General features: G+C 44.5%; 2 protein-coding genes across 2 annotated transcripts in view; both read right to left on the reverse strand.

Moving 5' to 3' along the window:
• MEP1A (meprin A subunit alpha) overlaps positions 1-13,462 on the reverse strand; it is a 93,367-nt gene that overhangs the window by 78,882 nt on the left and 1,023 nt on the right. The gene's annotated exons all lie outside the window — the stretch shown is intronic.
• TDRD6 (tudor domain containing 6) lies at positions 491-12,116 on the reverse strand. Its single transcript, XM_071742090.1, has 5 exons — positions 5,438-12,116; positions 4,896-5,011; positions 3,753-3,842; positions 2,944-3,001; positions 491-1,122 (listed from the first exon to the last, which is right to left on the reverse strand). Exons 1-5 carry the CDS (start codon positions 12,036-12,038, stop codon positions 1,016-1,018), a joined length of 6,972 nt encoding a protein of 2,323 aa, XP_071598191.1. The 5' UTR covers positions 12,039-12,116; the 3' UTR covers positions 491-1,015.

Consider the following 13,462-nt stretch of genomic DNA (forward strand, 5'->3'; position numbering starts at 1 on the left):
TCCTCAGTCATTATGGCAGGATGAAAATCCACAGCCTCTGAAGATGGAAAGCCATCTATGCCATCAAGAGCATGGAACAGGACTGGAAAATAGAAACCCCTTTTCAACACAAGCAGGGGAAGAAAAGTGAGAAGCTGCAGCTCTTTTAAGAAGTTCTTACCACACTGCACACATGCAGCAGCAAAACCATTCTGCAAGGCCTGTTTCATATATATAGGAATATATATATATATATATATATATATGTTCATGTAATATATTCATCTTTCATTAGTACAATTAAGGCCATGCCATAAATTCAGGTTCTGTTTTGTACATGACTGTGTCATATTTCAAAGCATTCACCAGAGCAAAACTCACTGCTCTAGAGAACTGTTTAAGGTCCAAACAGAACCAGTCACTGCAGTAGTTCACTTGAAGCTACTCAGTATGCACACAGCATTCAGGCTTATGCACAGGGAAAGAACACAAATCATTAACAGAACACTGATGAGCATCACATACCAGACAAAGCTTTATTCCACCTTCTTCCATTGCTTTATAAACAGCACTAAATGCAAGACTTCAATCCAAAAATAACTAAGTTCCCCTAACAGTGAAAAAAATCTTTCCACCCTCCCTCCACCCCACCCCCCCAAAAAAAAAGCTCAACTTTTCCTAGAAGAAAAAAAAAACAACATAATGCAACTTTTCAAAAAGCAAACATCAGCAAGCAGTATTGTAAAATACAGAAGCCTATACAGCAACTCACAGAAAATCTTTGTTCAAGAACCACCCTCCAACAGGTAGATAGATACAAGTTAATGTGCACACACGATCAGGAAGGAATCCCAGTCAAGAGGCAAATTCTTATATTTAAGAAAGCCCAGCTGTGAGAAACAAAGCTGACACCAAGTCTACCAACAAGCATTATTCCTTGACAGAGGCATGGTAGTGACAGGCTCAGTTTTGTGACATTTGCTCAGTTGAGTGGAGGAAACACTCCAGGCTTTCCTTATTTTCATAGCAGTGTTTGTTAACTTTGTTCAGCTTCATGTGGTGAACCTGTCACTTGGGTTTCAGGTGTGTTGGAAGACAGGAGGATTTCTTCACCTAAATCTGAACTGCAGCCCACTTGCTGTTCTACAGGGAAGAAGAGATTAGACCCATTAAGCTGTTTCTCAATATATGCATAAGTACATTAATATCTAAAGCCATAGGTCACAGAATTGTCAGTTAGAAAAGACCTCTGAGATCACTGCATCCAACTGTCAACATTTCCCCCCCTAATAAAAAAAAAACCCAAAACATATATATATATATATATATTTTATATATATATATATGTATCAATATTTGTATCACACATTATACCATGTCCTGAACTATATTATCTACATGGTTTTTAAACACTTCCAGGGATGGTGACTCCACCACCTCCCTGACCAGCCTGTTCCAATGCGTAACTCCTCTCTCAGTAAAGAAATTTTTCCTCAAATCTACACTAAACCTCCCCTGGTGCAACTTCAGACCATTTCCTCTAGGACTATCATTGTTCACTTAAAAGACCAGCACCCACCTCCCTACAACCTCCTTTTTTCAGGTAGTCAGAGCAGTAAGGTTTCCTCTCACCTTCCTCTTCACCAAACTAAGCATTCCCAATTCTCTCAGCTTCTCCTCACAGAACTTTTTTCAGACTAAAGATTGTCAACAAACTGGATCCTATTAAGAGACTGCACAGGACTTTGCAAGACAAAACAGCTGACACAATGGAACTGCCCAAAAAGTGCTCCCAGACTGCCACTGAAGCCACTCCAGCCCTCAGGGAGCTTGGCACAGCCCACTGCAGGAGCTTTCTACTCAAAACTGCCTTTTCAGAGAGTGGCAGCAAGGTGCAGTTCTCTGCCTCATGGTTGCATGACCTTAGCTCACATTTTCTGCCACATTGCCAAGTAACAGCATACAGAGGGCTAAAAAACAGACTGGGGAAATTTAGAGAATAATTGGCAAGCAAAAAGAAAGGGGGAAGGGACTAAAATGAAGTGTTAAAAGTACTATCAAAGAAACAAGAAGATCAAAAATAATCCTAGATTTGAAAGATGCAATCAAAGAAGGATTTGTAGATTCAGTTTAACATTTTAATCAAGTTTTTAACCATTTTTTTGCTCAACAAGTAACCAGATCTCTGTTGCAGACTGTTATTTGCTACCCATAAACCACTCAGCTTTCAGTACAGTTGTACTGAAATACAATTGTCAATTCAAGCACTGAAAACACAAATGTTATCTCCACTTAAACTTTAGTTCAGTCTCCACCAGGCAACCACTGATCAAACAGGAACAGGTTCCTTTAAACCAGAACTACTCTAGGATTCCATGAATTCTAGAAATAAAACACTCACAAAGAACCTGTACTATTTTCTTTGGTACAGAATAGTTGTTCACCAGTAACACTTCAAAACTTTAAACCAACAAAGATGTGCATACACTATTCACAAACTATGCTTAAAAACTTAAAGATGGTAAGATTATGGGTTTATATTCACAGACCAAAATCTATTAAGGGATTCAGTCACTCAAATCCCAAGCTACAATGCTCAGTAAAGTCTGATTAGCATTCACCTTGCCTCAGAAATGTGAGCAAGGGTAGCATGCTGGTGGCTGATGCTCAGAACCCTACCAAAATCTGTAACTTGGGTGTACCACCTCAGATTGTCCAACAGGCTCAATCCACTAGATTGAATAAATACTAAATTGATTTCTAATCAAGACAGAGTAGCAGCTTTCACTGCATGCATTCACTGTTAAACTGCCATAAACTAATGCTACTAAGACAATTACAACAGAATTAGAGCAAGTACATAAGCTCAAAAAAGTGTTTCTAAAATAAAGCATTTCATTGAAAAGTCAGAAGCATGGAAACACTGAGTACACAACCTCTTTGGGAGGTTTAATGTTGTCTTACCTTGAAGTAAGGGCTCATCTGGTAAGGACTGTAAGTTTTCTGTTGCAGGGGTTATTGCCTTAAAAATCAATAAAATTAAAAAATTTGTTAGGAAGCTGGCACTACTGCCAAGATAGTTTTCCACTGAGACACTTCCTTTAATAGAAGACTAAATTTTCCAGTCAGCACTGCTGGACTTTTTTTTACCACTGTTTTCCACCTTTTTATGTGACAACAGAAGCCTGACCACTTTAAGCTCTGATGCAAAAGCTGCCTGTGAAGAAGGAACTGGAGATTCATGCTGTTATCATTGTTGGTAGCATGGCTACCAACAAAAGGGAAAAGTTTACTATCACTTCCTAAATGCTTCAAAATAGAAGTGTTTTTCATGATTTTCCAGTTAGTTACATGCTCTACTAGCATCACCTGTCAAAAACCACATTTTCATGTTGTTCTGCAGTTCTTCACTAACAGTAGCCTTACAGTAACATTTTTTCCTTCAAACTGTGTTCATTAATCTATTCCCAGACTGAATTCACAGTCCTCTGGCCAAATGGCTGACAGTTTATATAACTATATAACTGATATAATTTATGTAAACTATTTATATAATAGATTTATACAAATTTCTATAGTCTCCAGAGAGATCTATTAGAGAAAAGACCATAACATAAATAATGTACTTCTAGTGGGTGGCATGAATGCAGTTTCAGATTAATGCTACTTTGCCTCTTTTCATGGGGACAAAGGAAGAATCACATCTAAACTCAAGAATATCCTTTCTAAAAGTCAGTGCTGTCCTCCCCAAGTCCACTACCACACCACCATACCTCAGATGATCTGCCAGCCCAGTCAGGAATACCATTCCAGACATTCTCAGGATCCACAAGCTCCTCACTGCCACTAGAGAAATTCAAGACCTGTACAAAAAACAAAAAAACAAAAAAAACCAAACCAACACATAACCATCACAGCAGTGGGTCCTGAGAATGCACTCAGGAAGGAAAGGCAGCAGTAGAAAAATACAATTGAGGATTCCCTGCCTTTTAGAAGGCTTTTAGTCTGGATAATGCAAGGAAGAGCAAGTTAACCTGTACTAAAGCTAAATAATGGTACTGAATTTTCTGGGCTTCTAATTAAGAGGAAATCTGGAAAACATTTTACTAGATCAGAGCCAGTAAGAAACTGATGAACATAACCTGACACTCATCTGAATACAGCTGAGGTTAGCTTTAGATACCTAAGGAATCTACCAGCAAAATCACTGTCTTCCATAAACTTAAGACAGTCAATCTTCCATAAAGTTACTTTTATGAAATGATCTCTTGGATTTGCAAAACCTTAGATTATAACTTTAAAGCCCTTTTGTGTCAGCATAACATCTGTGCATAAGTCTACAGGCACACACTCCTCCTGAACTAGAGGAAGGTTCAGTTATCCCATAGCTTAAACACCAGCAGAACAAGGCAACCCATGAGATCATAATCTGTTAAACTCTCACCAACCACTAATACATTACTCAGTTTCACTGAAGAAGAAATAGTTGCCTATTTTTCACTAATTATAGTATAATTTAAGTTTCTGCTCCAGATTCTACTGTTCTAACTTGAACTCCTCAAAATAATCAGTAAAATAATGCCAAGCTCCTTTAGCATGTAATGGTAACACCACTCCTTAGCAGAACATTAACTTGCAGGCTAAAAGGAACCACACACAAGGTACATATGAGTAGGCATCTACAACTGGATCCAGATCCTTCAGGCTTCAGTCAATAAAGGGGAAAATAAGATGTGATGGGAATATCAAGTGCTGACACAACATCCACTCAGTTTGAGACACAGCTGATTATCTGTAGTCTGCAAGTCCAGGATCAGCCTTTGCAATACTAAGTCTTAAATTGTGTAATAAACTTGTATAAAATAAAGACCACAGAAAGGTTGAGAATGCAGAAAGAATATTCAAACCCTACTTACCCTGGTACCTTTTTCAGATATCTCCAAAATGCGAGCCTCACACCATTTTAGAGAGCTCCACACCACACATTTGGAACCAACAGCAAAGCCTTTCAGATGACAAGTATACTCATGTTCTGCAAAAACAATGACATATCAGTGAAGGGGAAAAAAAACCAAAAAAGCAAAATATAAAAGCAATGCCTTCAAAAATTCAAATGCCTCACAACACTGCTCGCCTAGACCCTACCCCCCTCCAAACTATTTGCAATATTTGAAAGGTAAAAATCTGTCATAGTGGTCCAACTTTAGAATGCATTTCATGTTCAGAAATGGATTTATAATCATAATATCATTAAGCTGTCAAAGTAAGGTAACTGTTAGAATGTCACATTATCCAGAGATACTACAGTTAGTCTGACACCCTTAACCCAAAGCATACCAACATTATTACCAATATTGTAACCCACTGGGGAAAGAAAATTAGGTTTCTACAAAAAAATCTCATGTTTGAATGTGCACAACATTTTGATTATTTAGCTCCTTAAAATCAGATGCCTTACCTCCACCACACTCAGCCAAGTTCTCATTTTGCTTTTTTCCTACTTCTTCATCCCCAGGATTACAGTTGGAAGACTGCACACTTACACATCCTTCAAATGACTCAGTGAAGTCTTGTTTTATCCATTCTTCCACATAACCAAAATCTTTCTTCTTCTGCCACTCCTGATGTTTCTCAGCTTTACAGTCACAGGATTTCACAGTGCAAACAGTCCTCTGATTGGTTAAGTCCTCTGTGAGAAATGGAAATCGACTGCCACTGTTTGAAGAACTTAGTGCAGGGTGTTCCAACCCTAAGAAATTCTCCTCCCCCTCTTCCTGGGATGGTTGTGTGTCAGGCAGCAGCTGTTCCAGAAGCTGATCAATTTCATTACCAAGCATTAATAGCATGTCATGGGGCTTCAGGTCCTGTTTCTCAGGTCTACCACCAGATGAAGACAGGGGAGCAGGCTCTATTTCCATCCAATCTTCTTGCACAGCTTCTGCTTTATGAATTCCAGACAAATCCAGCTCCAGAGACTTTGCCTTCTCTCCCAAAGAAAGCTGAACATCAGGTTCAATCAGCTCTGCAGCCTTCTCTCCATCACTATCTGAAGGAACCAAGTTCTGTCTCTCATTAAGAGATGGTAAAACTTTAAGAAATTTCAGAGCTTCCAACACCACTGTCTCCCCACTCACATCTGGCAGCTCAAATGATTCCTGTTTCAACACTTCTCTTGCTTTGCTGCTGAAAACTGTCTGCATTTCAAGAGACTCTGTTTCCAGAGCTTCCTTTGTTTCTTCACTAAGGGAGGATGGCAATGAAAGTGCCTCTATCCCCATAATGAACTCCTCAAATGAAGATTGCATCTGTAATTGATTCAGTTCTACTGACTTCCCTGTTTCATCACCCAAAGGCTGCACCTGGAGCACTGGCAATCTTTGCAGCTCTTGTTTGTTTCCTAGAAAAAGACTGGCTGCTGAAGCCCTGCCTGGCAGTTCTGCTTTCAGCTCAGAATCCTCTTGAAACAGTCCTTCAGATGGCTCTTGTTCTGTGGCTTTCATTTCACTCCTCAAAATCTGAGGACTGAAGCTTCTCAAGGGCTCTGGTAATTCAGTGTTATCACTCTCTCCCTCAGAGACCTCTTTATCAAAGCTGCTGTGGTGCTCAGCTGTTTCACATCCATCCTCAGCCTCCTCAGACATAACCTCAACAGCTCCCACTGACACATCTGCTTTTGCAGTATTTAAACACTCAGAAGTTACACCCAGAAGTTCAGAACCAAGTAAAGCACTTTCACTTTCTTCTTGAGCTAACCCACCAACAGCAGTAGTTTCTCTTTTGAGACACAGACCTGTATCATTCTTTGAATATTTGTTTAAGGGGTTCTCAAGGTCTGAGAAAGAGTTGCCACCAGTCCCTTTGCCAGCCTTCCAAAAAGACTTCATCTCTTCATTAATGCTTTTGCCAGAAGATTCCAGCTTGACAACAGACAGACTGATTTCAGAAGCTTTATCTTCCAAAATTTCTATCACTTCAGCTTCTAATAAGAGGTTTTTGGTGATATCATAAAACTTGTCTTTTGCTTCACTAAGCCATGAGCCCTCTGAGGATCTGAAACCTGACAGACAGCAAGGAAATGCTTGATAAGGTATTTTGAGCAACTCACATGGAATCTGTCTGACCATCTCCATGCTAACAGCCTCCTCACTTCCATAATCCACGTGCCTTACAACTACATTGTCACCTTTTATACTGATGACCTTAGCTCTGTAGAACTTTCCATCTTGACTGTATCTTGCTAGACAGAAATCACCACTTTTAATACAAGACCTGCAATCATTCCAAGAATTTAGTCCAAGGTTTTCAGCTTCCTCTATTTTTGACTCTATGTAGTTCATGTCTTCTGTATCAGCACAGCAACTCCAGAAGTATTCTGGACCATCTACCACTGTCACATAAATTTTTACAATCTGTCCTGCCTCTGGAAGCTTCCAGGTAAACAATTTACAATCACTTACACAGGAAATCTGGTTTTGTGACTGAGAAGGTGAAACCTCACACACAGTTATCACGTCACTGTTCTCCATTCTATCAAGTATTTCTGTTGAGCAAGGTCTTCCAAGGTTTTCATCAGCTAAATCCACTGTTATTATCCCCTCATGGTCACTGAGAATAACTTCCCACTTATCCTCAACCTCCTCTACAAATTCACACGTTAGCAGAATTTCACTTGTTCTCTTGGTGAAATAAAGCACTGCTTTCTCTGCCCAGTCTGCATTTTTTTTCCATTTAAGTCCTCTTAGGAAGCAGTGAATACTTATTGCTGGAATCAATGACAAGTCTTCAGGGAGTCTGCATGCTTGATTAACATTAATGACTGATGTATTACCATAATCAATATACTGTATACTTATCAAACTGCCAGAAATCTTCTCTTTCACTACAGCTCGGTACCACAGGCTGTCTTCTGAATAAATAGCACTGACTAAGTCTCCTGCTTGGAAAAGTTGTCCACAAGGGTTCTTTGCTTGTGCCTTATCATTTAAGCTTTCTGAAATGCTGTTCAGCTGAGCCTCATCGCTTCCAAGTTGAACATAAAAATCCAGTGGATCATTTATATGAGACACATACACTAAGGATTTAAGACCTGGCACTATCTTCTGCTGCAGTAGGTCAGATAGATTTTTAAGCATTACACACCCACCTTCTACATCAGATTTATTGTCTGACTCTGTACCCAGCTGGATGGAGAGCAGAGACTCCTCTGCTTTGTGTAACAAAAAAGCATCCTTTTTACTGCCAAATATTTCATCAAATTCCACTAATGCAGCTGCCACTTCTCCTTTTGTAGCAGGCTGGAGAAGGTTTACATCTTCTTTTAAATGCTTTTTGCTACTCCTGCCTCCTCCCTGGCTTCCAGATATACATTCTTCTCTTTCAAGAGGCCTACCTGCATTTAAAGGAGACTCTGCAGTCTCATTCCTTTCATTCACATCTGTATTTCTAGTGCCCAAAGCTTCATTTTCTACATGCCTACACAGTTCTGCATTGTTCATTAAGTTTAACTTCTCCTTCAGTTTTGCATTAAATTGAGTATTAGCATCAAACAATTCAATCAACAGTTTACCATCAGATTCCTTTGCTACTACTATTGCTTTTAATTGCCTTTCTAAGACAGCTTGCTTGAACCATGTTGTAGCTTCTTTGGGAACATTAGATATATCAGGTAAGGAACACTTTATAGCCTGCATTGGTAAAAGCAAGATGTCATATGCATCACTGGGTAAAGGAAGGAGATGATCTTCCTCTATAGTCTCTGTGTTGCCAAAATCCACAAAGAAGACTTCTGTATGAGGTTTTGTTTTTTTAATTAGCCCCCTGTACCAGTGATTGTCAGTATACTTGGCTAGACACAAGCTCCCAGACTTATGCGAGGTACCTAAGCTGGTCATTGTTTCACATAGATGATTGATGTTCTCATTAAGCTCTGCTAAGACATCTGCACATCTTTCCAGTTGGCAGTAAAATGTCCATGGATCCTCAACATGCGTAATATAAACATCTTCCTCGTTCCCAATTTTGATACCATGGGTGGAATAATAGTAAGAATGAAGCTGAACCGAGGAGACCAGAGGCTTTTGAGGAGATAAAGGTCTGGCCACACCTTTGTCAGTCAAAAACTGGCAAGCACTCTGGAAAGGGGTCATTAAATCTACAATGTTAAAGAGCTCGTTATTGTTTATCGAAGCCAAGGCAAATATTGTGCACTTTAGTTCAAAGAGGGATGATGACTCAACAAACTCCTGAAAGGTCTGAATTGCTTCTTCATCCCAAGCAAAAGGATCCTGCCCATTTGGCTGGATGAAGTTGTAAAGGCTGCACCTGAAAGCCTGAGGCTCTAACCTTAGAAAGCTCTCTTCAGCTGAGCGGAGGTTTACCAGAGACACCAGCTCCCTGTTGCCAAAGTCAACATAGAGGACTTCTACTTTTCCTGCAGAAGAAACCTCACTAATAATAAAAGCCCTGTACCATTTTTCATCCTCAGAGTACTGTGCTAGACATACAGAACTTGGCCAAGAACATGGATGGGATGATTTTTTACAATACTGCTGAATTTTCGCCATTAAGTCCTTAAGGTCATCAGAATTTCTACTCAACTGACACCAAAAATAACTAGGATTTTCAACATATGTCACAACAACATTAACTGTACTTCCTACTTCCAACTGGCTTCCATAAAAGGAACTTTGCCTCTTTGCCACATAATTCTGTCTCCAAGAGATGGGCAGGTTTTCCTTACCCTCACACTTCTGGCCAGGAAGAGATTCACTACTGTTAGAATTGTGGATGGCTGCAAAAGGGCTCTCTCTGACCATCACAACTGGGGAGGGATTAAGTGCTCTATCATTTCTCTCTTGACCTGATTCTTCTCTGAGCCTCTTCACTGTATTTAGTTGGCTTTCCTCCCCAGCACATGCTACGGGAGAGGCCTGGCTCACAGCTGTATCAGATGATTTCTGAAGAGTCTCGGGTATTTCACACCTCTGGTATTCAGCATACCCTAACAGGGCCATGAGTTTATTTACACTTTTCTCTCCTACCTGTGACTCATCAAAAATTTCAACCATGTATTTGTCATCCTGAGCACTGAAAAAATGAATGTTTAGGCCCTTGTTCAGTACCATCTCCCTGAAGGCAGACACAGACGATTCACTCCAACTCCCCCTCAGAGGAGAGACACCTGCCAAGGAACACTTAAGAGCTAAAGCAGGTAATTCCATGAATTGAGGGAGCAGCTCCTTAACTGCACACTGATCCACAGTTTCTGTATTGCCTCTATCCACCAGGTGTATTTCTACCCCACTCTCCAGTACCCTGGTGATCACCGCTCGATAGAAGACCCCCTCTTTCCCACTGGCACAACAAAGGGATCCAGGCTGCAGGTCCCACCCACCACCATCCAGATTTGTGGCATGGGAGTAAAAATTCCACATGCTCTGCCTCAGCTGCCTGAAGAGGAGGCGATGCTCATGGAGCTGCAGCCAGAACTCAGATGGGTCCTGGAGGTGGGAGACCTGCACGTCATGGAACACTCCCAGCTTCAGACACACAGGGGACAAATCTTTGCACATTAAAGCAAAAGGAGGTGCTCTTGGTGGCAATTCCAGTTCTTCAGCTGGCAACTTTTCTACTTTTGGCTGCTTCTGAGCCTCAGTGTGGCTGACCTCTGTATGGCTGCTCACCAGGCAGCAAGCCTGCACCCCAAAAAGATGATTCAAGTTGCTGCCATTTTCCCCATACAGGGTCACATAATAGAGACGCTCAAAGGAGTTAAAGGTTTCAAGGCAAGCACTCACTCTTTTGCCAAGGACCAACCTTTTCAGCTCCTCAATCTGAGACAGGGACCAGCCACAACCCCTGTCTGAGATTCCCTGAAGAGCACATGGGTAGGTCACCACAGGCATACGAAAACACTCGACAGGCAAATGGCGCAGGTCAGCTTTGGTCACAGTCTCTTTCCTGCCATAGTCCACAAAAATCACCAAAGCCACCTGCTGGTCCTGCTCCCCAGCAGGAAGATCCAGCAGGAGTGCACGGTACCAGTGGCCATCTCTGGCACGAGCAGCACAGGGAGAGCCCACTTCGGGTAATACCTCTTGTTCCCAGCGGTCGTAAGTGTGGGACATGGTGTCAGAAAGGCACCGAATCTCCTGGGACAGGCTCTGCAGCTGGCAGTAGATACGGTGTGGGTCAGAGACATGGGTGACCAGGACAGGCTCTGCCACACCCAGCTGAAGCTGTGGGTAGAAATAATCCAAGGCACGTAACACAGGTTGATACAAGTGCAAAACGTGGAGAAGCTGTGGCACTGCAGAAGATACAAGGGAACAGGCTGGGGGCGGCAGCTTGGCCGGGTTCCTCAAGTGGTTACCAGACAAGCAACACTTCAGCACCTGGCAGAACCAACTGGGAGTGACCTGCATGACCAGGCCCAGGTGATTCATCTGGGCCACAAGCTGTGGCAGCTCCAGCACTATGAGCTGGGGGGTTATCACCTCCTGGACCTGGCCAGACACTTCCTTGCCATGCAGGTGGCTGAGGAACTCCATGGCCTCCACTGTCCAGGTGGAGCCCGGTGCATCCCCACAGACAGACAGCCCGGGGCCTCCAGCAGGCATGACATTAGCCACGACACAGCCCAGCACCTCAGGGGGCAGCCGGAAAAGCTCCTTGCAGCCCCGTGCCAGGTAACAGGCGGCCGTGACCACCGTGCAGCCCTCATCGAGCAGGAACACCCGGTAGTCCTGGCCACGGCGACTCACCACGCAGCAACGATACCAGAGCCCAACTAGCTCCACCAGACCCACGTCTCCGGTGCACAGCTCAGCCCCACCAGCCACCACTCCGCCCGGGCCGGCCGACAACCGCGGTCCCACCGCCTCCTGGATCTCCTGCCGCAGCCGGACGTAGTCGGCACCGCGTTCCCCAAGAACCCCCCACAGCTGCACCACGGGCACCTCGGGGCGTAAGCCCACTGCACGGACTCGCAGAGTCACGGTGGTACCGGGACCGGGTACAGCCGAGCCGGAGCCCGGTCCGGAGCTGCCGCCCCCGCTCATCCCGCTGCTGCCGTTACCGCCGCTGCCGCCCTCGCCGCCGGCACGCGAGGAAATGGCCGCCCCGCCCCGGCTTCATGGGCACGCGCTGCCCACGTGACCCCTGCGGGGAATCAGCGGGCGGCTGTGCCCCGTTGGTCGAGTCCATTCTGATCCCCGCAAAGGGGCGGGAGTTGGGGGGGAGGGAGAGGGAGAGAAGAAGCGGGAACAGGAGAGAAGAAGAAATATAGCACTTTTCTGATAAATAGAAGTTTCTCGAAGGCGTCACAAGGAGGTGACTTATCACCGGGGCACGCTGGGGCAGTAGGCATCAGCCCAGAGCAGACGGGAGCTTCCCTCTCCCAGAGTGGAACGTTCCACGCCGGTACGGTCACTGCCCGAGGGGCGGGGAGAGGAGGGGAGGGGGGCGAGCCCTCAGAGAGCGCTTATTTTCTATTGGCTGGAGCAGGCGGTTGGGCGGGGCTTGAGGGCAGAGCTTGGCGCCTATTGGTCAGCGTGGGGAGGCAGTGTGAGGGTGGGGCGGGGTGGGAGGGGCGGCCTCAGGTTCCCGCCTCGTCTTCCTCTGTCACTGCCCTGTCACTCACCTCCCTGTCTGTCATCTCCCTGTCAGTCACCGCCCTGTCAGTCACCGCCGTGTCCGTCACCGTCCCATCTAAGCCCTACAGATCCCTCCCTCCGCCAAGCCGTGGCTGGCTGAGCCATCTGCAACGCGGGGAGGGTGGCACCGCACAGAGGGACAGCGGTGTGCGGGGCTGTGCTGCCTATGGTTGGGGCAGCCACCTCAGAGGACCCCGGGAAACACCAAATATGGGTGTTGGGTTGGGCTCCCCCACTGCATCTGTTCCCTCTGCAGTCGTGGCTTACGGGAGACCCTAAGAAAAGAAAGGGAGCCAGAGGTGCTCGGGGATGTATGAGCATGAGCCAAAAATGTGTCCTTGTGTCCAAGGAGGCAAATGGCATCCTGGGGTGCATTAGAAGGGGGTGGTTGGTAGGTCGAGAGAGGTTCTCCTCCCCGTCTACTCTGCCCTGGTGAGGAATATTATGTCCAGTTCTGGGCCCCCCCAGTTCCAGAAGGACAGGGAACTGCTTGAGAGAGTCCAGAGCAGAGCCTCCAAGATGAGGGAGTGGAACATCTCCTGGTGAGGAAAAGCTGTGGGAGCTGGGGCTCTGCAGCTTGGAGAGGAGGAAAATGAGGGGTGAGCTCATTAATGTTTATAGATATGCAAGGGAACAGTACCAGGAGGATGGAGTAAAGCTTTTCTCAAGGGTAACTAATAATAGGACAAGGGGCAATGGTTGTAAGGTTCTATATAAATATTTGGAAGAATTTTTTCACAGAATGTGACAGGGCACTGGAACAGGCTGCCCTGGATGGAAACCCTGGAACACAGGTTGTGGAGTCTCCTTCCCTGGGGACATTCAAAGCC

This window comes from Heliangelus exortis, chromosome 3, assembly GCF_036169615.1.
Source record: "Heliangelus exortis chromosome 3, bHelExo1.hap1, whole genome shotgun sequence".
NCBI lineage: Eukaryota > Metazoa > Chordata > Aves > Apodiformes > Trochilidae > Heliangelus > Heliangelus exortis.